The sequence below is a fragment of the Ambystoma mexicanum genome, chromosome 11, assembly GCF_040938575.1.
Source record: "Ambystoma mexicanum isolate Mex_15411 chromosome 11, UKY_AmexF1_1, whole genome shotgun sequence".
In the NCBI taxonomy this organism is placed as follows: domain Eukaryota; kingdom Metazoa; phylum Chordata; class Amphibia; order Caudata; family Ambystomatidae; genus Ambystoma; species Ambystoma mexicanum.
In genome coordinates, this window is record NC_090934.1 from 1451813888 (window position 1) to 1451840149 (window position 26262).

Here is a 26262-nt window from a genome sequence, read left to right on the forward strand (position 1 = left end):
GCAACTCTGCAAGGTAACCAAGACAGGTCTCTACTGAGAGCAAGTAATGCTACACAACAAGAGGTAAGTTCTCTTGGACTTTAAAGTACCTCTGGTTAGAAGAAATTGTTCCAGCTGGCTTCTGTTACTGTACAGCTCTGCAGATCCTGTTGTTCCCGAGCCTTAGTCGTGGGGACAAGAGGGAGGACGTCTGGGGACTCCAGCTCTGCAATGGGAAGGTCTGCGGAAGCAATAGGCAAATTTCAATTCAGCGGTTCTTCGCTGTTTCAGCTCCTCGCGTCTGACATCAAATAGCAACACTGTGGTTCTCAGATACCACTTCACTTTCCTTGCTTCTGGGGTCCAGCACTGTGTTGAGGTGGCTCAGGCTTGGTCAGTCCTGCATCAGGGAAGTCCGGAGGATCTTCCTAACGCTCGGGTCTGACGTAAAAGCAACGCACACAATCTGGTGTTCCTCTCCCTAGTTCTTCGGTTCCAGCAGCAGCAGCAGTGGAAATACAACTATCTTCGAGAGGATGTCCATACAGGCTTACATTAGAGTTGTTGGTCCCACCAACTCAAAGGGAGAAGTCATCTCTGCAGGGCTTCTCTTATAGAGGCGAATTCGTAGCTTCAGCACAGCAGCAGGGCTTCACCGGGCAAAATAACGGTTCAGGAGTTGCAGTATGCATCTCTTCCAAGTTCTTCTTCGGATTCCTTCGTCAGTGGTCGACTCAGCCTTCCAAGCCAAAAAGCCTCGCCTTTTATGCAGGTTTCTCCCATTCATTCCAGCCTAGCTGTCAAAGGGACCAAACCTGCTTTGCGCGCAGAGTAAATCTCAAGAAAGACCTTTCCAACAAGAAATGGCGGGGGGAAAAAAAGACCGGCCCATTTTGCCAAAATGGGCACCCATGGGTGCCTTATGCGAAAGCAGTCCGCTGTAAAAACACACAATGGTAGTAAAGAGTAAACCACTGACACCAGCCATTAATTGTAGAAATGACAACATGTACAATGTTACACAAGAAACTAGACAAATGGGATACTAAGTAACCCCTCCAGCACCCTATGGTAATATAGTGTGTGCTGGGTCTAGAAAGTTACAAATGTAAGTAAAGTCAGTTTCACTTTACTGCTCTTGGAAACAGTAGTTTCACAAAGAAAAGGTATTTATAACCTTTGGGAAATCCAAGAGACTTCCCTGTGCAAGGGCACTGAAGGTGCTGTGTGACACAATGTAAAAATGATACCTATGGAGTTTGTCAGACTCCAAGGTCTAAAGAAACACAGAAAATAAATCCCATTAAAATTACATGAGCTAAAAAGTCCTAGAGTCCAGCAAAAGAGCTGGGGCGTCTCTAAGGTAGAAGGGAATTAATTCTCCCTAACGCCAATCATCTACATTCTCTTTCAATATATAGTTATAGAGACCATTAGGGCCTGCTGCTCTAGAGCTGGATGCCTTGCTAATTAAATCTCTAACATATCTCACGTACACACCTAATCCATGGGACTTTGAACAGGGAATTCTCTTCTTCACCCGGCGGGTGGTTAAACAAGCCTCACAAATAGGCACACCATGTTTCCTCCATCATGCAAGCGCTCTGTCCTGAGCACTGAGGATTTTCCAACATTCATCAGTGACCATGCTGTTCCTGGTAATGTGAGCTACTAACATCTCTTCCCGCTCACACTGATATCGGAGGAGTCTTTTGGATCTATTCCATCTCTGGAAAGCAGCAAGTAAAGCCCTTTTCTCTTTTTAAATTTATCATAATCTCTGCATTGCTTTCTTAGGAGCCTTCTTTTTCTCCTCAACTCTTTTACGCTGCATTGTATTATCAAACTGACTCTTATGTGTTCTTCCCTTATTGTTCCTTTGAAGTTGTGATTGCTTAGGTTTTCTGAAGCAACCCTTTCATTTTGTCCACTCAAGTTGGTGAGATAAATCAAGACCGTTCACAGATGAAAATCTACCACAGCTCTAACACAGCATCCTTCCTTTGACAAGTCTGTTTCAATCGTGGCCGCCTTTTCAGCCATTCCCTTTCCATGAGCAGTAGTTGCTTTTGAGGCTCCAAACAGTTTCAGTTTTAGTTATTTCTTTTAGGGATGGCTAAATGTAAAATACGTTCTGATTTTTGAGCCAACGGATTCTGCAGAGTAATCTAAATGCCAGTTCAGCCAACTCCTTGTTCATCCTTTGCTCCCTCCCTACCTCATACAGCAGTGTTAGATTTACATGGGGAGGATCATTACTTCTCAACAAACCGAGGAAGAAAATTAAAATCTGCATTTGGCACCTGCTCATTTTTCCTTGCCACTTTCTGTCTTTACAATAATGTAAACACCTGAAACTTGTGATTCAGGACTAAACCAAATGTTGCTTTTGTTTTCAGATCCCACTGCAGACTGTGTACATGGGAAGCACTGTGAAGCTATTAGATTTTGTGGAAGCCCCCAATGTTGCAGAATCGCAGGGTATGTATTTGCAAAGATTGTCTCTTGCTGCTGCTGTGCATCAAGCACAGGTATTTGTCTCAAAGTGAATATCCGCCCACTGCGTGCTCTATAGGGCTGTATGACTGATCCTCTTGACATTTTCTGAGCAAGCCCAATGGCATATTTAAGGGGATAGGTGACTTGTAAATCGTAAATGTTACCTTTTAGCATCATAAACATTTGTTTAACCAGACATTGTGTATAGTTGGATGAAACATAAAATATTGAATACCCTTATAGACGAGGAAGGGGTGATTATCGCGTTGACCTAAGCGATAATGACCCCTCCCGAGGTCCAAAGTGCTGGTACCAATACTTGTTTTGAAGTTTTGTTCAAGAAGTAAAAATGTTGCATTAATAGTTAGTTAATAAAGTAATTAGACAATCTTTTTTTATAGTTGTATTTAAATGGCAATTCTACCTTCATAATGTAATTCCAAACTTGGCCAAATTTAAGATGGCATAAGCATTCATTAGGTGTCATGTAAAAGTAAACAGGTCTCTCTTGTCAAAGCATTTTCCCTTAGTTTGTTTCGCTTTGGTGTTTTTATAGAATCCTGCAGCAAAACAAGGTACTATTGAGCAAGGAGGTTTTCTTGTTGAAATAAATATTGCTTGGAAATTACATTGTTTTTTCCTTGTCCTTTTGAAGGCATAATGTTTAGAATGCAGTCAATAACGGCTGGTTACATAACAAAAGCACTTTAGTAGATCTGCAACATTGCGTCCTCGCTCAAATTGCCTCTTGATTGCTGCTCCACCACCCACCCGTTCCCCGTGATCTCTCTTACCTCGATTTAATTTGCTATGAAGGGTAATAGCACACACCTCTACCATTTCCATGATCTCTAGGTGTTCTGTCTGCTCTGAAAAAGAACAGGTGGGTTTGGTTAGTTGGGATGAGAGGATAAGTGCAAGACAGCTGTGATCATCTGTCGATGTGTGCAGCAGACCTTATGTACTCTGAGCTCTGCATGCATATGAGTTTAGGAGCGCTTGCTGTCATGCCTGGATCATCTTAGGCTTTCAAGGTGGAATTTTATCAACATTTGATAGGTTATCTGGAATTAAAGTCATCCACATCTGGTAGAAGGCCCATAAGTAATGTGTGGTGCTTGTATCTTCTGTTTAATCATCTTTAAATTGATCTTTAAGCTGTAAGCAACTTTTTTTGCTGGGCTATTTACTTCTTTGATCAACCTATTATTGTGAACCAGAAGAAGAACTCGGACTACATTGGGTCATGGTTAAAGATGTTTGTTTAAGGGGGGCGCTGTTGAGCTGCCTGCAAGATGGCTGCCTAGTGCAAGAGCTCTGTGCCTAGCCACCTCTTATCCGTTGACATCTGCGGTTCTGCTTTGGATCCTGTATCCCTGCTACGATCCCTGCACTGTGGCCAATGAGCTCTATCCGCACGCCGAGTTCTGGGAGAAATCGGACCCTCGGAACTGGAGATTTTTGTCCCGCCGTGTCTCGCCGCCATTGGGCCTTCGCTGGGCCCTGTTCTCATCGTGACCTGACCGGGTGCCTCCCGTCGGACTCGCTGCTGGCTGCTCTGCCCCTGGCACCCTGGGGCACACACTACACTAGTGGGCCAGCTCGCTCCTGCCCCGGCCCCACCGGACAATCCTTTCCGCTGGGGGCCTAGGCCGCTGACGACGGAGGCGCGTCGGCGGCCCATCTGCGGCCGCGGGGGACCTGGGATGGGCTGCCTGGCGCGAACCGGCGGGGACGGCAGTCGTGCCCTCACGGGATCTCTTCAATACCCGACTCACTGGCTGAACTAACCGAGCTTTACGCCGCCGGAGCCCGCTCCCTTCATCCTGCTACCTCCCCCTCTGGTTCCGGCCATGTCGAGTCGCTCCAAAGGATCTGCTAAAGGGGGTGCCATGGACAAATTCACTAAGACGGTCCCTCGACCGGAGGTGGGCCACACGTCGCCTCCGCAGGAAGAACTTGACAACGACCCTAATCCGGGGGTGGCGGCGCCGGACCTCACTGCCATGATGGAATCAATGGCTAAAAACTTTGCCTCCTTTCATGAGAAGCTTGACGATATCAATGCGAATGTCGCCTCGCTCAAGACCCGTGTAGATCAGGCTGGATCTAGAATCACTGAAGCTGAAAACCGGATCTCCACTAATGAAGATGCGATACACTTACTTCAGGACACTGTGGCCACCTTATCGCACCACATGAAGAGTGTTAAAGTAAAATGTGATGACTTGGAGTCCCGCTCCCGCAGAAACAACCTTCGCATCATTGGGGTCCCTGAAACTGCCCTGAAGGGGCGCATGGAAGATGCAGTCGAACAACTAATCAAGGACTTGCTGGGGGATCCGGACCTCTCCCCTTATTTCACAGTGGAGCGGGCTCACCGGGCCCTTGCCCCGCGACCCAGACCTGTTGACAGCCCCAGACCCATTATAGCCAAGATTCTTAATTACTGCGACAGGGACCTCATCCTTCGTATGTCACAGGAGAATGGGGAGCTGCGACTGGAGTCTCACACCATCAGAATCTTCCCAGACTTTTCGGTGGCGGTGCAGCAGGAGAGACGCCAATTCCTTGGCGTCAAGAAAATGCTCAGGGAACGCAATATACCATATGCCATCTTATTCCCGGCTCGTCTCAAACTCACTCATAAGGGCAAACTGTACTTTTTCACTGTCCCAGACGAGGCGGTGAAATTCATCGAGATGCAAATACCGCTTCAGGGCTCTAGAGAAGGCTGAGTGGACGCTAATCAACTGCGAATGGCACGGACTGTGGACATTTATTGAACTTGTTTACTTAATCTGCACTGTGGTACTGGTAAGGCTGCTCTGTTTATTGTAACGTTCTGCGCCTGCGATGACCCACGCCCCTGCAGTCCTTACGAGCTGCAGCGTTAATGTGCACATCCTTACTACGCACTCCACAGAGCTGGTCTCGCATTGTTCTGTTGTCCTACCACAATTTCTGTCTCCTGTTGTTCAGGTCCTTAATCTCTCAGTGATATACCCCGCTCACTGCATATGGGATGCAGGGATGTATGATATTTGACTGTCGAAACTGTTTTGGTTTATTTCGGAACCGTAGGGACTCGTGTGCTGTCCCCGATTACCCGCTCCGCGGGTGGGGCCTGCGCCACGAGTCCGCCACCACTGTTCGTTTTGCAACTGAGCCATTTGGCTCCAAGCATGCTAGTGCACGGCAACGGCGCACCCCATTGCGATTGCACTGTTTTTTCTCAAATCTTTGGTATGTGTTGGCCCCAGTTGGGCCTCGGGGCAGATTGGGCCAGGTTGGGGACGGCCCAACTGCACGCTGTTAAGGGTGGGTGATGATCACACTGCTGATCCATGGTTAGTGGTGGGGGGTTGTTTTACAAAAAGGCACACGAGGTTTCGCGGCGCGCATGCTGAAGGGCCACATGCCCACTTGCTGTTCCAACTTTGGGAGCTCATATCATCACGGAAGCTGGGATGTTCACTGATTTGTGGGTACTGTGTCTGTAGATACCTACCTCTGAAATGGCTACTGTCATAATTTCCTAGAATATTCGGGGGTTGAGCAACCACACTAAGGCACGCAAGATCGTTGCATATGCTAACAGACACAATTGCAAGATATTGTTTCTACAAGAGACACACTCCGAGGGCCTCATTCCGAGGGCTGTTGTCCCATCATGGGGCTCTGCCAGGTTCTTTACCTCTTACTCCACACAATCTAGGGGCGTTCTCACAATGATCCACAAATCAATCAAGTTTGTGCTGCATAAAAGCTATGTTGATCCTGAGGGTCGTTATGTTATACTACACTGCACACTGGTCAATAAAGAGTACGTGCTGGTTAACACTTACTGTCCCAACGTAGATTCTCCGGAATTCTTTGACACTGTAACTACCAAACTGCTGCGCTTCGTGGGGGTGCAGATCATATGGGGGGTGGGGGGGGATCTGAACCTTATACTGGACACTGCCCTGGACAGAACTGCCACGGCACCCAGAGTTCTGTCTGGTGCGGCGCGCAGGCTGCATGGCCACATGCAGTCGCTCAACATTTGTGACGCCTGGAGAACACTTCACCCCCAGCAGCGGGATTACACCTATTACTCTTTCTGTACACGATAGTTCGTCCAGGATAGATCTGTTTTTGGTCTCTAGAGAGGTCATGGGTAGGGTGGAAGATGCACGCATTTTGCCCCGCACATTCTCGGATCACGCTCCAATCACATTGTCCGTAGGACTGGGAATTCCCATCCCAACACTCTGCACCTGGCGCTTTAAGTCCGAAGCTCTAAAATACATTGTGTTTAAATCTGAGATACTAGCTGACATTGAGTCCTTCTTTGAGCTTAACTCTCTTCAAGACACGACCGCCGCGGTCAGCTGGGAGGCCTTAAAGGCTTACATTAGGGGTATGTCTATTGCCCGGGAGGCGGGGGTGTTGAAAGCTATTAGAGCCGCTCTTGGGCAATCTGAGGCCAAACTGAAAAGGTTGGAGCAATGTTGCTCCTCCGGGACTGACCCCACCACTCTGGCCCAAATCTCTGATGAGCTCCAGGTGATTAACACTCTAGCAACCAGCGAAGTTCATTATTTCAGCCGCCCGCAGGCCGCTAGGAAATATGGGTAGGGGGACAGGCCCGGCAAGACACTTGCGACACTTGTGAGGGGGGAACTGGGCCGTACGCAGATCACTTCCATAAAAGATCGGAATGGTGACGCTCAATGGGCGGACCATCGAATACTGGATATATTTACCGAGTTCTATAGATCCCTTTACTCCCAGCCCATAGAGCATACTGAACAACATATGCGAGAACTCCTTGACCAGATCCCCACCACGGAAATTTCCCCACAGACCCGGGACCAGTTGGATGCCCCGTTTACGCTAGACGAGATAGTATCGGCTATCTCAGACTTACCTATAGGCAAGGCGCCGGGACCTGACGGCATCACGGCGGACTTCTATCGAGAGCACTTAGCTATTCTGGCCCCCCGACTGTTGGAGGTATGGAATGAGGCACTCCGAGCCGCTATCCTTCCCCCTTCCATGCGGGAAGCGGCCATCACGGTACTGCTCATACCAGGTAAACCTGAGGATGAGTGCGGGTCCTATAGACCTCTCTCCCTCATGAACCTAGACACAAAGATCTTTGCTAAGATCATTGCTAACCGCTTTCTGCCCATTATGACGCACTTGGTACAAGAGGACCAAGCAGGCTTTGTCCCCGGCAGGTCCACCTCCCATAACATCAGGAGATTATTCAATGTCATGTCCCGTATAGATCAAGACGTCCAGGCCGTAGCGGTTACGCTGGACGCTCAGAAGGCCTTCGATATGGTCTCTGGGAAATACATGTGGCTGGTCCTCGAAACAATGGGCATTGGCCCTAACATGATAGGGTTCATTAAACTATTATACACTTCCCCCGTTGCGCGGGTACGAGTCAGCTCACTAACATCCGAGATGTTCACTCTATTCAGAGGCACCAGACAGGGCTGTCCCTTCTCCCCGATTCTTTTCGCATTGGTGATAGAACCGATGGCGGACTTTATCCATGCACGTCACTCGCGTAAAGGAGTATGACTGGTTGACGATCCTGAAATAATCTCTCTATATGCTGACGATGTCCTACTATACGTCAGAGATCCCACAACCCATCTAGATCCCATACTGAGAGAAATCACCCGGGTCGGCACTCACTCCGGATTTACGATTAACTATTCCAAATCGGAGATTTTCCCGCTCACTAAGGCTACCCTGCAGCCCACCACCGAGTATCCCCTGCACTGGGCCCCTGAGGGTGTTAGATACCTTGGGGTGCAGATGTCCCTCACTAAGCCCACCTTGCTTGCCAATAATTACTCAGCTGTAGCACGAACAGTTGAGACCAAAATTTCACGATGGCGCACTCTCCCGTTGTCCGTTGCTGGCCGTCTATCCCTTATTAAAATGATCTTGCTCCCCAAGCTCTTATACACCTTTTGCAACATTCCTATATTGTCTGGGAGGGCTTACTTCACTAAATTGCATACGTTCTGTGCACAATTTCTCTGGCACTCCGGTGCGGTGCGCAAGAAGTGGACTGACATGGTACTTTCATACAAACGGGGTGGTATTGCTGCTCCGGACCTAGAACTATACTGGATCGCGGCCCAGGCCCAGCATGCTACTCATTGGGTACCCGGGTTCCCCAGTGCGCCCACATGTCAAACTGGAATGGATTGCCTCCGCTGGTATTAACTTGATGTCTTTGATACTACATCGATGCTACACATCTGATTCCCCCGTCGACCCCATTGCTGCGACTCTGTATGCCTGGTCACGTCTGCTACACTCAACAAGTGGGCCCTCCCCATATTACAAATGGCTTCCCGTGTGGGCCTTTCCTGGCCTGGAGCCCACGCTTGATACCGCTTTGGCCTGACACTGGGGTGCACTGGGGTATCGGGCGCTGTCCGACTTCTATCCCGAAGGCAAATTCATAGGCCCCCAAACCTGGAGACCAGGGCACACCAGATCCCCCCCCTAGAGACTCTTCAATACTACAGGCTTCGCGCCACGTTCCGCACCATGTGGCCCTCCTTTCCAGATGAGCCCACAGATAACCCGGCAATAGCCTACATCGCCAACTCGGGCGGTGCACGTGGCGTCGTCTCTTCACTGTATCAAATCCTACAAGACATCATCCCCACTCCGGCTCTTGGGGCGTGCGACGGATGGTCGGCTGAACTGGGTCTGGAAATATCTGATGAATTGTGGGAGGACATGTGCTGCCACACACAAAATGTTTCCCTCAATTTCCGTTTTGTGCCATGCAATACAAGCTTCTCAATAGGCTTTACTATACACCACGCAGGACATTGGGGTTTGCTCGCTCTGAGGTGCACCTCTGCCCGCGCTGCAGGGCAGTGGATGCTGATCACTTGCATATGTTCTGGACCTGTAACAAATTGTCCGATTTCTGGGACAGTGTCCTTCATACACTAAGTGCAGTAACTGAAACTGTAATTGATCCCGATCCTTTGGCAGTTCTGTTTGGGGTCTGGAGGTCTGACGAAACGAAGCGCTTGACAAAGTTTTTGAATATAAGCTGCATGATTGCCAAAAAATGTATACTTCAGAACTGGAAGCGCTCCTTCCCACCGGCATCTCATAAATGGCTGAGTATGCTCACATGGTCGCGGAACTGAGAGGAGGAATACTTGACAATGCTGCCCGCCCAATCTCGCCCCAGGAACATCTGGAGCGAATTTAATACATATCTCAACAATCAAAGTGAGAACACGCCTGGATCTGGCTTGTCCCCGTCTCCATCCATGCACCGTGATCTCTGCTGTGTATTTCTGTATTGTTGATGCTCTATAACCACTGTTGGAACTATATTCTGTAACCACGACGATGCTTTATGCTATGCTTGATTTAATTGTTTGTTGCCTTGAAGTATGTGCCTTGTGAACCTCTGCCGACAAAAATAAAAGTTTAAAAAAAAAAGATGTTTGTTTAAATAAAAAGCAAAGCGCCTAACTAGCCCTATAGCTATGAGGGAAGTTCCCTGCCTAGCAAAATTGAACTTTAGGATGAATGTGAAGTCCAAATTAAAGTCTTCTGTCCGAATCCGAACTAAATTTTGCCCCATCTGTTAGGCAGAATTGCATGCAGTACCCTCTGGGACCACCACATACAATTAGGACTACAGGTGTAAGCAAAACCAACCTTTGGTATACGTCTGTACTACACAGTTTTTGGTAGCGAGCTGAGCAGCTAGGCTTAACTCAGAGGGAATGTGAGCAGTATAAGAGGTTACACAGAGGTCTTACAATGACAGTGGTTCAAGTAGACACTTCCACTCAAGGTTTCTTGGTAAAGCACTTATTAATTTATTACACAGTCATTTAGAAAACATTCACTAGAAGGAGGCAACTTAATATCATACACAAATACACTTCAGTACCAAACCAATAAGTTTCTAAGTAAATTAGGCTCCCCTGAAATAGGAGCAAACTGGCATTTCAGTCACTTTAAATAGGAGGACAAAGGCGCAAGTTAATAGAATAATCACAAATACTTTCTTAGACCGTGCAAATAGTTTGTTCACTAGATGACTCGATTCAGTTCAATAGGCCTAGGCCAAAGTCAATGGACTATTGTCTTGGATAGGAAAGAGCAGTTCTTGTAAAGAACTACTGTACTTTACTGTAACTCTTGTAAAGTAAACTGTAAAGTCTTTGCCAAAGTTCTCAGAAGTAGTTTGTATGAAAAAGAATCATATGTTGGGTCACAAGCTGATTAGGCCTGCAAGTTAGGAAAGTTTCACAAACTTTCACTTCGAGAGGTAGTTCTCTCAATCGCGTTGGCACAGTACTTTAATACAAAGAAAAGATGCACCTGAAGACGTTGGTTCCTAGCAGTTCCTGCAGATCTCACTGTTCCTGAGCCTCTATCATGGGGACAAAAGGGAGGACGTCGGGGCACTCCAGCATTGCGCAGGGATGGGTCAAACAAGCTGGCAAAATGGAGGGTCTTCGGTTCGAGTAGCTGTAGTCAAGCACACAAGCTGGGCTCCTTCCCCCTGGTTAATCCTAACCAGTTCTGAGAATGGTATGCTGGTGGCTTATGAGTTGATTGGTCCCACCAACTCAACGGAAGAAGTCGTCCTTGAAGGGGCTTCTCTGTCGAGATGAACTTGGCAATTCGGACCTGCAGCAGGGCTTCACCGGGCAAACCAACGGTCCAGGAGTTGCAGCATCCGTCCTCTTCCAGCTCGTCTTCGGGTCTTTCGTTCCAGTGGTCGACTCTGCTTTTCAGTCCAAGAGACTCGCCTTTTAAACAGTTTTCTCCCTTTCATTCCAGCCTAGCTGCCACTCGCCCAGCAGGGTGGCTGTCCTTGCCGGACAGTCAGCCAGTCATTCACGCCAGAGTGCATTTGGGTCTCCTAGCAGACTAAGGAGAGGGAGTTTCGGGCACCTCCCTCACTTCCTGCCCACCCCAGACACTAAGACGCCAGAGGCGGTGTTCAGTCCTGAAGCCCGCCAAAGGCATAGATACAAAGGGACCAAACCTAGTTTGGCGTGCAGAGACGCACACTAGAATGACCTTTCCAAAAGAAAATGGCGAAAAAAGACGACCGGGACCTGTTTAAACAAAGGGGCTTAAGTTACCATCTAGAAAAATATTGCTCCCGCGGTTTTTAGCTACCTGTGTTCGCGGTCGGGAGAAATCATAGCAGTTTGTTGTAAAACCACTGACGGCAGCCATTTCGATTGGAAGGGGTAGAATTTGACTGCTACATGAGTTCTAGACACAGGGGATACTAGGTAACCCCTCCAGCACTCTATTGTAAGATAGTGTGCGCTGGGTCTAGGAATTTGAAAAGACTTGGAAAGTCAATTTAACTTTACATTCTCTGGGAAACAGTAGCTTATTCCAGAGAAGGTATTTAAACCTTTTTGGAAGTCTAAAAGACATCCCTGTGTCACTGCACTGAGGGTGCTGTGTGACACAAATAAAAAGGATGATGCCTATGGAGTTGATTAAAAACTCCATAACCAAAGAAAATAAACACAGAAAACAAACAAGAATTAGAGTCCCAAAGTTCAGCAAAAGAGCTGGGGGTCTCCAAGATAGAGAGGAATTGCCACATTTTGAGAATTCTCCATAACACTACCACATTAGAAAAATTCCTAACTTAAAAGAAAAAGGGGAGGCTTGCACAATTGCCTCGGTATGGGCTGCTGTCTGGCCCCACTTACAATGAACTTTCAAAGTTCCTTTAGAACTCGATGGCATAGTCCTCAAAGTCTTTGCATAGACTCTCCTGGTGAAAATCATAAATATCTTCTTATGGGTTTCGCTTTCGCAACGCCCCCGCACCCCAAAAAACATTTGCTTATTTTGCTTTTCACCAGCTTTATTTAAAATGTCCAAAACCCTCCCGAAATTACTCAACAAGGCACTTTCTTTCTTTAACCTTCAAGGCAGATGGATCCCCCAAAGTACTGTGGTTCTCTTATGTGTCTTGTTTCACAATTCTAGTATTTCACTTTTAGGGTGTCTGCTCGCTCGGGTACTGCAGGTTTGTGTGGCCTCATACACTTGCCTGGCCTTGCAGCCAAGCAATCGCCTTCCTTTCACTCTGTTCCCAGTAGGACGCCTATGCATCAGTCTTTAGTAGCCTTGTTGGCTATTCCAGTCTTGATATACTATGTTCAGGTTTACAGTCACTATTTTGAATAACATTTGGTCGAAAGTCAAAATGTCGGAAAAATAATGTTGAAAAAACATTTCGAATGTCTTTTTTCTGTTTGTGTTTTGTTAGAAATGGGTGGGGTTCCCCCACCAACTGACCTTTTTTAAAAAAACATTTCAGTTTTAACCCTTTTTTTACTTACGGAATCCAAAAAAAAACATGTAAATAAAAAGTAGAAAGCAAATCGAAAAAAATATTTAGACATAATTTTTTCGACATTTTTGTCATTCGACCAAAAGTTTTCGACATTTTGACTGGATACCCTATGTTCATTAGGCATTGTTGCTACAGAGGCTCATCTCTGCGTAGTGGTTTCTCTCCTCACTCTGTAGGAATCTCTTCCGTTCGTTCAAAGTTCCTCTTGTTTTTATACATATCACAAACACAAGGGGTGTAGCGTTCAGGCGATATCCCGCAGTATCTGCAGCCAATGGGGACAAAGAAGCATCTTTGTTGAATATAGTCATTACAGGAGAAGTCAAAGTATTGTCCCCACGAGTGGAGTCGCTCCTGTTAGAGATTTATCATTTTTATGCTTCATCCCCACTCCCAGTGAGGCCCCCCCCCCCCAGCACTTTTTTTCTTTCTATCCTGAACGAGTGGAGCCTTTTTCCACTCATTCATTCTTATGGACACTGTCTTTTGGAACTCTGCTTTCTCTGTTTTACCTTTTTACTATGGAGTCTACTTTCCTCCGTATCTCTTAAGGAATATGTGTTTTACTTTTGCAGGACACAGCTCCTTATGGGCAGTGTTGCTGGAACCCTTTGGGTTCTCCTTTGAGATTGGTCTTATTAACTGCAGTTCTTAAGGATTGAGGGATACTTTGTATCCCTCCTAAAACCTTATACTATGCTACAGATTTTGAAGGAACCTTTGGGTTGATATCACTTAGAACACCCGCGCTCTGATTAAATGCAAAAATGTGCACTGTCGAATTGGTGTGCCATAGAACGGAGACTTGGAGTTCCTCAACTCCATTTGTTTAATTAGGAAACCAGGCTGCTGTGGTCACACCTTATTACTGCGCCAGAAAAAAAATTATGCTGGTGATCTTACCCAACTTTATTTCTCTTGATCATTACTGGAAGTGTTATAACGGGGATCAATCCCAACTGTGAGGTAAGGGCGTGGGAGAGAAAGGAAAGAAGATGGCGGTTTGTGAACACTTCTATGCACATTGTCAGCTAAAGTTGCAAAAAGGCGCTTTTACTTTTAATGCGGGTTGCATCATGTTAAAAGGTTTGCGCTGCCCTTGGTTCCATTTTAATAGAAGTTAAGACTAATTTGCTAATAATTGCGGTTGTACATTAAAAGCCACAAATGGCGTGTGTGCTGTCAGTTAATTTAAATAGCTTAGACCCAATTTTTACATCACATGTGGCAATAACTGTAGCTGATTCAACAAGTGCTGCTCTTTGTAATAATTCGACTATGTGCTGGAATTAAGCGCATCCTGATGCGATTGCTCCTGAGAGCGGGTGGGCTGTCAAGGACACCAGGGCTTACCTGCAAATATCATTGCCGCGTCCCGCGTTCAAGCGAAGTGTTGCTGTGGTCCCTGCTTGTTGCCATGTAATGAGGGGATGACTTGGCAACTAAGTCCCTTGTTTGTGTCATTGCTGACTGTCTGTCTACAGGTTTAGAGTCGGCCATGTTGTAATGTACTTTGTGATAACCCCTTCATGGGAGACACGAACTGAGTGCTAATCACAGCGTTCTATTCCTTAGCTGTGTGGGAATCTTATGTTACCATTTATTATTTGATTCATACAGGAGTATTTGAAGCTCGAAATGCATTAAAACTCGTAGTCACGTTCCAATTGTTACTAGGTTTGTCTCATGGGATTCTCAGTGGTGTATTGTGGGAACCGTAGTACTGTGTTGGTTACAGTTCTGAAGAGTTAGAATATGCCTTAAAATTCCCACACAGTTAAGGAATAGAACGCTGTGATTAGCACTCAGTTCGTGTTTCCCATGAAGAGGTTATCACAAAGTACATTACAACATGGCCGACTCTAAACCTGTAGACAAACAGACAGTCGGCAATGACACAAACAAGGGACTTAGTTGCCAAGTCATCCCCTCATTACATGGCAACAAGCAGGGACCACAGCAACACTTCGCTTGAACGCGGGACGCGGCAATGATATTTGCAGGTAAGCCCTGGGGTCCTTGACAGTCCACCCGCTCTCGGGACCAATCGCATCAGGATGCGCTTAATTCCTGCACATAGTCGAATTATTACAAAGAGCAGCACTTGTTGAATCAGCTACAGTTATTGCCACACGTGATGTAAAAATCGGGTCTAGGCTATTTAAATCAACTGACAGCACACACGCCATTTGTGGCTTTTAATGTACAACTGCAAATATTAGCAAATTAGTCTTAACTTCTATTAAAATGGAACCAAGGGCAGCGTGAGCCTTTTAACATGATGCAACCCGCATTAAAAGTAAAAGCGCCTTTTTGCAACTTTAGCTGACAATGTGCATAGAAGTGTTCACAAACCGCCACCTTCTTTCCTTTCTCTCCCACGACATTACCTCACAGTTGGGATTGATCCCCGTTATTACACTTCCAGTAATGATCAAGAGAAATAAAGTTGGGTAAGATCTCCAGCATCATTTTTTTTCTGGCGCAGTAATAAGGTGTGACCACAGCAGCCTGGTTTCCGTATACTATGCTAGGCAAGATTGTATGCTGTGCCCTTTGGGTGCACTACAACAACTCTGACCACCTGGCAATAGGAACCCAACCATTGGTATACGTCTGTACTACACAGGTTGGTAGCGTGATAAGCAGCCAGGCTTATCTGTGAGCTGTAGGGGAGTTACACAGAGATTTACAGTGGCAAGTATTCAAATAAAAGTACACACAAGGTTTCTTGATTAAACAATTATTAATTTAACAGTCAGTTTGAGTAAGCCTTCTTCAGAAGGGAACAATATAAAGCAACACACAAATATACTTCAAAATACACTCTTAGTTTTCTAAACCAGTAAATACCCTTTTGGGATCGCCCACAGACACTACCTACACCCTCAGTTGACTTCAATAGTTAGGGTGCTGAGGACATTAATATATCACTGTTGCATTTAGAATATTCTTAGGAGTAGGTCGAAGGAAAAGGTTATTAGAACAGAACAAGAGATCACACAAATATTCCTAAGCAGGTAAGTACTTTTGGTAACCCCTTATGCAAAGTTAGTTAACCCCTTCCTGCAAGGAAGACGCAACAAATAAGCAAAGGAGAGAAGAGTCATCAGGGACCCAGGCCAGCCAATGTTAAGTTAGCAAAAGTTAAGGTGAACTGAAGCACTTCTTGCAGGTAAGTGAAAGTCTTGCACAATGTTTTAGAAGTCTTTGTAGAATAAGAAGAAATCAAAGAAGGGCCACAGGCTGATTAGGCTTGTGAGGTAAAGAAGCTGTTAGCAACTCTACAGATGCAACCAAGACAAGTCTCCAACGAGGACAAGTGATGTTACACAACAAGAGGTAAGTTTGAGGTAAGTTTTCTTAGACTGCACAGTACCTTTAGGTGGAAGAAAAGTGCAGCAGATGGATTCTGGTCCTTTGCAGCTCTGCAGATCCCGGTGTTCCTGTGCCTCAGTCGTGGGGACACATGGGAGGACTTCTGGGGACTCCTGCACTGCAATGGGACGGTCATTGACCTCAACCGGCAATCTTCAGTTACCGACCGCAACTGGCAATCTTCAAATAAGTGGCACTTCAGTGTTTCTGCTCCTCGCGTCTACCGCAAATGGCAACATTGCGGGTCCTGGCTTTTGAGATGGGCTTTCCTTGCATCTGGGGTCCAGCACTCTGAGGTGGCTCAGGCTTGGTCAGTCCTGCTTCCTGGGAGTCTGGCGGATCTTCCTGGAGGGCTTGGCCAGTTTAAAAGCAACGCACACAATCTGAAAACAGGACCTTTTAAGGGACTTTGCAGCCGGGATCAACGGAGAAGGCTCTAGGCAAGGTTTTCCTCGTGGCTGGATGCAGGACTGTGGATGTGGCACCTTTTACAGGAAGGAGCACGGAAGAAGACAGAATATCGCCGGTCAGATTCAATGTCCAGCACTCTGGTGAGGGAACTTTTTGGACTCGGTTCGTGTCTCTGGAGATAAACCAGGATGCCCACAAAGTTTCAGCGAGATTCGGGAGACCGTGCACCGCTCAATGACTGCAGGTCCCAGGGTATTGGGGTATTGCAGCCCCGCAAGGTCGCAGCACTGTGTGGGATGACTCAAAATGCAGGTGGTCTTGAGTGTAGTGGGTAGCACCAGCCTCTGGGTCGGTGTCGTCGTTTTTGGAGTCTCCAGGTAGATTGGAAGGAAGGGCTACAGCAGGCTCCGGTTACACAGCAGGCTCTCCGGTCGCTGGAAATCATCTCAACCACTTTTCCTTCATCCTCTTTGGTTTTGGTTCCAGTGGGCAACTTCTTTTCAGCTTCCAGGTTCGGGGTATTTAACGGGAACTAAAGCACACCCTCTGCATTCTCTCCCTGCATTTTACAACAAACGGCGGTCGGCAGTCTGGTTGTCCAATTGGGCCAGCCCCCCACTGGGATTTGTCCCCATTCAGGCAAGGAGGAAGACAAAGGGCTGAGGAGTTTTGGACTCCTCACTCGCTTCTGGCCTTCACAGACAGACTGGAGCCTGTGCGGGGAGTCGTGGGGGCTCCCGCCGAAGATAAAAATCACACAAAGGAATTTCCCACCCTAGATGTCAGCGGAAGGAACAGGAAAGGACAAGAAACACTAAAATGGTGAAAAAAGAAGGCTGGGGCCATTTTTGTAAAATGAGAACCCTTGGGTGCCTTTACTGCAGCTGTGAACACAGCCCTCGGCAAAGGTGCCCCAAATTAATACAAGGTATCACTGCCACCAGCAAATGAAGGTAAACTTGTCCCTGTAACAGAAATGTTACAGTTTTAGTGTGAAAGGGGAAACTTTATATCTCCCCAGCACTCCACATATGGTGGGGTGTGCTGGTTTCACCAAATAAAATGTAAAAGGGATCCAAAGGTGCTTCCTACCATTGGGATCTGTAGTTCTCTCAAGGTTAGCCAGAGAAAGTTAAAAGGGGAGCCCCTAGGGAAACCCTGCAACAGGCACTTACTGCCAAAAAGTTGTTAGAGGATAACTTTATAAAGACACTATGGAGAGTCTAAAGAATGACACCCATAAAAAGAGTAAAAGATTCTGTGTGTGGAAAAAGGTTTCCACTCAGAGGTATAAGGAAAAGGAATCCACCAGTAAAGCAAAATGTTCTGGGGCTGGCACAGGTCATGAAGATTTACTATTTCTATGAAAAAACATGGCTCAAGAGGGTAGAGTGGCAGAATTCTCACAGGCATATGTGTACAATGGCTCAGTGTTCCAGGTAAGACTTTTGCATCAGAGGTATCTTAGATAGTACTTCTGAAAGTTCAGAGTAAAAGGGAAGTTTAGTGTGTCAAATAATAGTTTTCGCATTCCTTGCAGGAGTATTTTTAGTCAAGTAAAACCTGTTAAATCTTTTTGGCATGTTAGATGTCACATGTCTGAACACATTGAAGCAGCACAATGGCATGACGTGGGTAGAAACCAGTGAACATTTACACCCCATTTTATTTTCTTGGGCATATTAGCCTGATTTTAGCGTGCAAAATGGATAGGTACACTGCTTATCGGAGAGCCAAATGAGGGCATGGACCTGTCCCGATTCACTTCAAAGCTGCACGAGAAGCAGTTGAAATGCTTGCTACAGCTGATCTTTCAATCCACCAGTGTGTTTTCTTTTTTGTCTTGGGGAAACCTCTTGCCCTGGTATTGAATACTGGTGGCGATGGTCTCTAGGGAAAAAGTGTTTGCTTACTTTCAGCTCTTTAGGGACTGAAATCCCCCTACAATGTGGACATCTTGCCTGCTGGCCGAGTCATACCCCCTAAATAGTTCTGTGCCTGCATTCGGAACATTTTCCAACACACAAAGTACAGTTGGACCTTCTAAAATGTCTGAAGTTTAGTGATAAAAACGATTTTACAGCAGACATACTCCCAAGGTGTACAGTAGGATGATATTAACTACTTCATATAGTCATTCCTTAACTTTTTTCCATTTTTTTATGAACTGCAGTTTTCTGTTAGCATAATTTTAAAGGCAATACTAGATTGGAAGCTATGTGAAACATATGTTATGTTTTCATGTGTAAAGTGCTTAAATGTTTCTACAGTAGAAGCTTTTCTATGCAGCAACACATTAACATGAATGCTCTATTGGCACTGCTGTGTAACCATGTTTTGAGGCCGGATAACCAAGGTTAAGGACTGCGGAATGCTGTGAGAGGAAATGGCAAGGAGTACTTTGTTTTCCTGCCTCCTTAACTGTAATCTGGCAGATATGCGTTTATCAGGCATATTTGATGATTGGGCACCACTGGGTTCCCTTGGGTGTTGGAAAATCAAGTTTTTACTGTATTCGCATTTGGATTTTGGTTGAGGAAGGGTGTAGTATTTTTCCTCTTTACTGCTCCAACAAATTTGTTTTGTATTCAGAACATGAGGCACTTCCTGGAGTCCTGAGATACCACAAGCAGTCGCAGACGTTGTGTGTCCGTTGTAAGGTATGGCTTTGAATTCATTTTGGTAAAGTGGCAGAGTTTTAAGTCAGAAATTAATGAAATTACAACTCGTTCATGTAAGAATCGGAATAGTGTTTTATGCCTTTACTTCAGGAGCATTAACATGGAGCTGTGATCATTCTGCTGTGACCCATCTTTGCCCTCATGTGGATCCAGGCTTTGTTTGGTGGGGCTGGGGGGACTGGGATAGACAAAATCTTCCGTCATGTTCTGGCAACGCCTCAAGGCATGAAACTGTCACTTGCTTTGTAAGGTGTTTGTATAAGATGTATGTACGACTACTTCCCACATGACCACCTTGATGTCATGAAGGGTGGTTCCTTGAACCATCAATAAGGTTAGTTTGAGTTTATCCCGATACAGCCTTCCCCGTTGAATTGTAAACTAGGAGCAGAAACTAGGAGCAGCTAATTAAGGAAACATTCAAGAAAATATATTTCAAAATAAAGGTTGTGTATTGATTTAGCAAGGGGCTGTGCATTGAGATTGGAGACTCAGAAGGCCTAATGGGAGAATCAAGTTGATGGAAAAAAAAATGGTTATATCGGTCACAGATTGGGCCGTAGGCTTTGTTATACAAAATTGCTTGGCATTGGATAGAAAGACCCTTTGAGATGGTGCGGGGGCATAGACTCCATTTTCTTTGTCCTTACAGGGAGCAGGTATCAAATTGTGTTCAAAGAGCACCGCCTCCCTGTAAATGACACAATTTCCTGCCCCTTTACCAGAGGATGGGGTGGCTAAGAGCCTTGTTGTCCCTAGACTCAAGGTAAAGAGCTGGGCAAGATGAAGTTTGTCCTGAAGGGAAATCAAATACAAATGAAGACATCAGAGATTATTGTGCAAGTTATTTAATTTCTGCGTTAGTTTATGGGTTATAATGTTATCGCCTGCCATGTCGAATTGATGTGAGGAACAGAAATATGTACTTGTTTCATTAAGCCCATTTTTTAAATGTCCATGACCTACTGCATTAATGACTGTCTTGGTGGCCACAGAGATATTCTGACTGGAGCGGGTTACCCATGAAGATCTTCCCAGGGTAGGGAGCAGCAATGCTGTTTCCACAACACCCGATAGTGGCTGGTGAGGCTCACTATTTGGCTCTGGTAGGTCAGCCTTTGAGACTGTCAACTATGTCTATTAATCAGTGCAGTATGCAGGGGTGGTTTCGAGGTTCACTGTAGTCTGGTTAGGAGGACTCCCAGAATCACTTCAAGTGTTGACGACTCATAAGGTGGTTCTTCGCTTTCCTTTATTCAAGGGATGAGTGAGATTGACCCATAGGTAGGCAGTATGGCTTCCCGCAAGCATTCCCCGTCTCACCTAGTGTTTGGTGCGACTGAAAACTCAAATATGTGTTGCAGTGTACTGAAAGTACGTTGAATAAGGGAAGGTCTATTTAAAGGTGTGTCTTCGAGCGCCCAGACTATGGCCACTGTTGGGTAAAAAGGCGTTGTCCAACTGGTGTGGGACTTTATAAGACTTCTCTTGATATTGGGTAACCCACCTTTTAATATAGGCATGTACTACACAATTTGGTACTATGACTGAGCCAGGCTTATCTTAAGAAGGTTAATGTGAGCGTTACAATGAAATCAGTAAATACAGGTATCCAAGTAAACACTTAACGTTATAGTATAAATATTTATTTATATATACACACGAGGATAATTAGACAATCTTTAATAGGCAGCAACTAATAACATTAATCCCAGTTAGGATTCAATTCAACAAGAACAATAAAGCAGGTGAGTAGCTATTCCTATGTTATACATATGCCAAGCATGTTGAGTGACTTCTTTTGAAGTCAGTAATAACACTTATTTGTGATCACCATTGCAATATTGAGTTCTACGGAGGGAAAAGTTTTAGTTGGATCAGAACATACTTTATACTTAGAAAGACAGTTGGATTCTCCCAGAGGGATGTAGGCAGTCTTTTATCCCAGCAATAATAGTGCTCAACAATTAAAACCTGTAAGAGAGCAAGCACTGCCAAAGACAATGGGTTCAGAATGGGGCCTTTACGGAGCCAGGACAGCCACAGTGAATGGGCCAGTTCAAGGTTCTGATGCTCTCTTCCTAGAAAATGTTTTAGAAAAGTAGTTGTTCAAATAGAAAATCACAGAAGCTCAAGAGGAGCCATCTTAAAGAAGCACAAACTGGGAGACCAGGGCAAGTGAGTTGAGGTCAACTCTAAAGAGGGTAAAAGGGCCCTCCCCAAGCTAGGAAGCGCCACAATTGGCAAAAGGTAGATGTACCCCAAGCCCCAGCTGGAAAGCTGGATGCCTTCCTGTTGCACTGTAGCAGACCCTTGTTCCTGGTCCTTTGTCGTGGTGATGAAAGGGAGGACGTCTGGTGGGCTCCTGCGGCAGCACTCGAGAGAAAGGGACTCCGCAGCAATGGATTCTCCTTGATTCACCTGCCTTTTGTGGTTTTGGCACCTTTTTCTCAGCGCCAAAGAAGAACGAACAGCTCAGGTTAGAAGTTACTTGATCCCTCGGTCCTGGACTTTGGTGAGAGGAGTCTTTTCAATTTCCAATTTCCTTGACAATTTCCTGTTTCTTTAGGGTCCTCTGGATGCCCACGAAGGTTTGGCCGGATTCGCACTTCCGAAGACAATCCACTCGATGATGGTCAGGGGTCCCCGGGCATTGGGATTCTGCAGCCTTGGAAAGTCACAGCAAGTCGGGGTTTGTTCCAAAATACTCATCTCAAGGCTTGTTGGTCCCACCAGCCCAAGGGAGGAAGTCGTCCCGTACGTGTCTTCTCAGTCGAAACGAAAACAGGGTCCGTACAGCTGCAGGGCTTCACCGGGTACTTCGCGGTCCAGGAGGGTGCTGCTGGCGTCTCTTCTCGTCTTTGGATGTTTTCCTCCAGTGGTCGACTCTGCCTCTAGTCCCAAAACCCTCACCTTTTCAAGTTCCCATTCATTCACAGCTTTAGGCTGTCAATCACCCAGCAGGGTGTCTGTCCTCCCGGACAGCCAGCTGGTCAATCAGAACTGGTTTCACTCAGGCACACCTGGAGACCAAGGACAGGGACGTTTTGGGACCCTCCCTCACTTCCTGCCTTTCTAGACACACTGGAGCCTGCGCAGGCTTCAAGACTGAAGCCCGCCAAAGGCAAAATGCACAAAGGACTCAAACCCGATTCAAACAGAATAACAGCTCAGAAGGAACTAACTGACGAGAAATGGTCACCCTTGGGTGCTGTACTGCAGCTGAGGAATCGGCCTGCAGAGACATGGCACAAGGTAGTAAAAAAGAAACCATTGCCACCAGTTATTCAAGTTAGTGTAATAGAATGTTAAATGAGAAGTGGGATAAGGAGTTACTATGTAACGCCCCTCCCAGCACGCCACATATGGTGGTGTGTGCTGGTCCCACAAAATAAATGGTAAGTAAGATGGGAGTCATCTCACTTCTTGGGAACAGTAGTTCACCCACAAAAATGTATTTAAACATTTAGAGCAGTCCAAGGGGCTTTTCAGTGGCACTGCACAAAAGGTGTTGTGGCACAATGCAGAAAGCAGATGCCTATGGAGGAAACATGATAACGGTTAAAACCATAATAGTGTTGGTTGCCTCCTGTATAGAGATTAACCATTTAGTCACGTGACCGATATGGTCACGTGACTAAATGGTTAATCTCTATACCGGAGGGAACCAACACTATTATGGTTTTAACCATTATTATCAGGACATTATTAAAATTGCGCTGAAACATCAAAAATATAGGGGAAACTTTGAACACCTTTGTTAAAAAGCTGCAATGTGTATAACTTTAAATGTGCACTTTGGGAGTCATGTGAAATGTCACATGACTGACCTTTGAATATACATAAGAAACAGCGAAGGGCTCGAAGATCACTGGTTGCCGGTGACATTAGGAGTACACAGGACGCAATGGGCTTGGGTTTTTGACCCTGAGACTTCAACCACACGGGTAAGGAATATGCACTTGGAACGCCATGGGCGTTTGGTAACACGTGTACAGTTTCCCAAACTTAACAGCTTGAAAGACTTTGTATTCATGGTTTTTATTTCAGATTATTTTTGTACGCAGCATCACACCGGTGTGGGGTTAGTGGAGTAGGAAATGATGAATGAAACAATGTGGTGGTCCGACTAGGGGCGCAGATATTGGTTTGGCAGTTGAGGTCTGCTACTCAGTAGAGCGTGAAACCTTTGTGTGTTGGGTTGTGGACGCGGTTAGTAAATCCAAGAGCGCTCGGCGAGTTGGCTACTGTGCAAGCCTGGGGGTCATTTAGGCCCAGGTTAAGATCCCAAGAAGTATAGTTCTAGATGTGTGCTTGATGTTGGCAGTTAGACTGTGCAGGAGGTTTTCCTCAAAAGATTGAGCGTTTCTGTGTGCGAGATGCAGATTTTGGTCGAGAGTAGGTCACAGTTGCCTTCCCATGAAGATAAGGGTCTGATGAGTAGTGCATTTTTTGCGATGAGTGTGACACCCCCTATGGAGGTTAATCTGTCGCTTCTATATATAGTATAGCCCTTGGGATTTGCGAGTGATAGGGCAGGACCAAAGGCTGCGTTCAGACATGTTTCTGTGATAGCTATCAGGTCTAGTTTAAGGGTACATAGCTGGTCCTTAATTTCCAGGGCGTGCGCAGGTAGGGATCTGGCATTGTGTACTCCCAGGTGTCTGTCTGTGTGTTTGACTGCTGTGTTGCATGGGGGTAGGGGAACTTTGGGCTGGGGAGGCGGAAGCTTTGAATTGTGCAGGCGGCTAAATAGTGTGGGGTGTAGTGGGAACAGTTGGTGAGTTCCCGGCTGTGGCCTTCGGGTCAGGGCTTTGTTGCAAATGTCAAGTGTGTGTGTGTGTGTGTGTGGGGGGGGGGGAGCGGGGAGGGGGGGTTAGGGGGTGGGAGGGGTCTGTCCTCTCAAGTGACCTTTTCTACCTTGCCTTGTGTTAGTGCCAAGGTGGGTCCAAGGGCTGTGTTCTGGCTCGGTTATAGGTCAAAGTATCGACTCAAAAGGGTCAAATGACAAAAGACCGAAAAAAAGGATTGACTTTTTTTTGGGGGGGGGGGGGGGGGTGGGGTCCCCCCAAACCCCTGTTTTTGGTGTAAAAACACTTTTTTTTAGCTAAAGTATAGCAAAAAAAGATATACATTTAAAAAAATGGTCGAATGCAATCTCACCTTTGGCATTTGATCCTTTTGATTTAGGTACTTTAACTGGACACCTTCTGGCTCTAAGCCTTCGGTTTTTGTCAGCGACATCATTTATGTCTGAGGTAGGTGGGAGGGCTGTTCTTGTATTCCTCCTGATGAAGGCGAATTACTTTGATGCTGGGCTACGGTTGGGAGGAGCTGGCTTTGGGGGCATGGGTCATTCTTCGGCAATGTGCCCAGTGGAGGTAGCAGAGTGTTGTTTGGCCGCGGGGTTCTGAGCAGACTCATGGGGCTGGGGAGACGAGGTAAGTGTGCTTAACATAGCATGTTTGAGGCCATAGTTGGGGGGAGGATGCGGGATGTGCTTCGCACATCTGAGAGTCACATGGACTGGAGGGGTAACATGTGGCATCGCAATGCTAGCTTATGGCTCATTAGGATAGAAAGGCTCACCTTTGCCTTGCTGAATGGAGCATATTCCCGGAGTCATGGGTAGGTCAACAGGATGCAAGCCCGCGTGGGCTAGAGGGCGGTCCCAGGGGAGACCAGCAGATACCTTTTGGATCGTTCCTCATCGACCCTATGTGGTGGCCTTGTGGGGTGGCCAGCATAGCCTTCCGACTTGGCTGGGGATGCTGGGTAGGTGCGCTCCACAACGAATCAGCTGTTTGCAAGTGGCGCAGAGGTGCGTGGGAGCTCAGCAGAGCTTGTTCCAAAATTGGTGGTGATTTTATCAGGTGTTGGCTGGCAACCAGACATGGTTGTGCTGGGGAGAGAGGGGGTAAGAGTTTTGTTGGGCCCTTGTAGAGGGCAAAAAGACATTCCTGCCCCCATTATTCAATAAATACGGGGACAAGTGCACCTGGGTACTCTGCGCCTATGCTTGTGGACCTCCATTCCAGATGTGTGCAGGTGGACCTCCACCTGCACACATCTGCAATGGAGGTCCACAAGCATAGGCGCAGAGTCCAAGAAATTAAAGGCATCCTAGATTCAGGTGTCACCCCCAGAAGGTTTATTTTTGAGTTCAAAGCTGTAGAGCAGGTTCACCAGCCCCCAGGAGCAGCACATCCGGTTCAAACACTTCTTGGCTGCAACTGTCCCCAGTGAACCCTTGACCCACATTTACCTGTGGAATTCTCCTACCTCCCAGGTTCCTTGTACACACGAGTCTGCAGATGCTGTCACAGCACAAAAGAAAATCCAGGAATAACACCTTCTTCCCTCATCCCCCCCTACCCAACTCACAAAGATGACAGGGTGTCCTTTAGCTACCCTAACTCTTGAGAGGTCAAGGATCTCTCAAAGGTGCGGCACATCTGAGTTGCCACTTGGATATGGCCTTCAATGTTGACTTATTCTGGAAAAAGTTCAGCAAACCTGGTATGAAGCATAAAGTACAGGGCCACCCGTCAATGATGTAGTTTAAGACTGAACGAGAGAGCGTGCCTCGGACAAGGATATGGCATGTTTGTTTTTAATGTGACTTTGAAACTACTACTTTGGTGATTCAGCCCTGTACATTAGCATAGTAACATGCCAGATCTGCAACTACATCTGATGGCTCAAAGGTAACCTCATTGTGAACTAAATACATCAAACAAAGATATTTTAACATACCTAGAGAAACAATGAAATGGGTTTGCAATCATGGAATCTTCATTAATATTCACAAACCGCAGGATCACAGAACATGTGTTGCAAATTAAATTCTTTCCACGAAACTCGTCAGTTAGAAATGTGCCAATCGTGAACAACAAATGCCTGTTCTTTTGGGGA

General features: G+C 46.3%; 1 protein-coding gene across 3 annotated transcripts in view; it reads left to right on the top strand.

Annotated features, from left to right (window-relative positions):
* MTFMT (mitochondrial methionyl-tRNA formyltransferase) overlaps nucleotides 1–26262 on the top strand; it is a 99746-nt gene that overhangs the window by 65936 nt on the left and 7548 nt on the right. For 2 of the 3 annotated variants that reach the window (XM_069625097.1, XM_069625098.1), the window contains 2 exons: nucleotides 2379–2460; nucleotides 19259–19326. In XM_069625097.1, coding sequence (XP_069481198.1) covers nucleotides 2379–2460; nucleotides 19259–19326 — 150 coding nt within the window. The remainder of the gene's footprint in view (nucleotides 1–2378; nucleotides 2461–19258; nucleotides 19327–26262) is intronic. The other variant, XM_069625099.1, reaches the window with a different exon arrangement.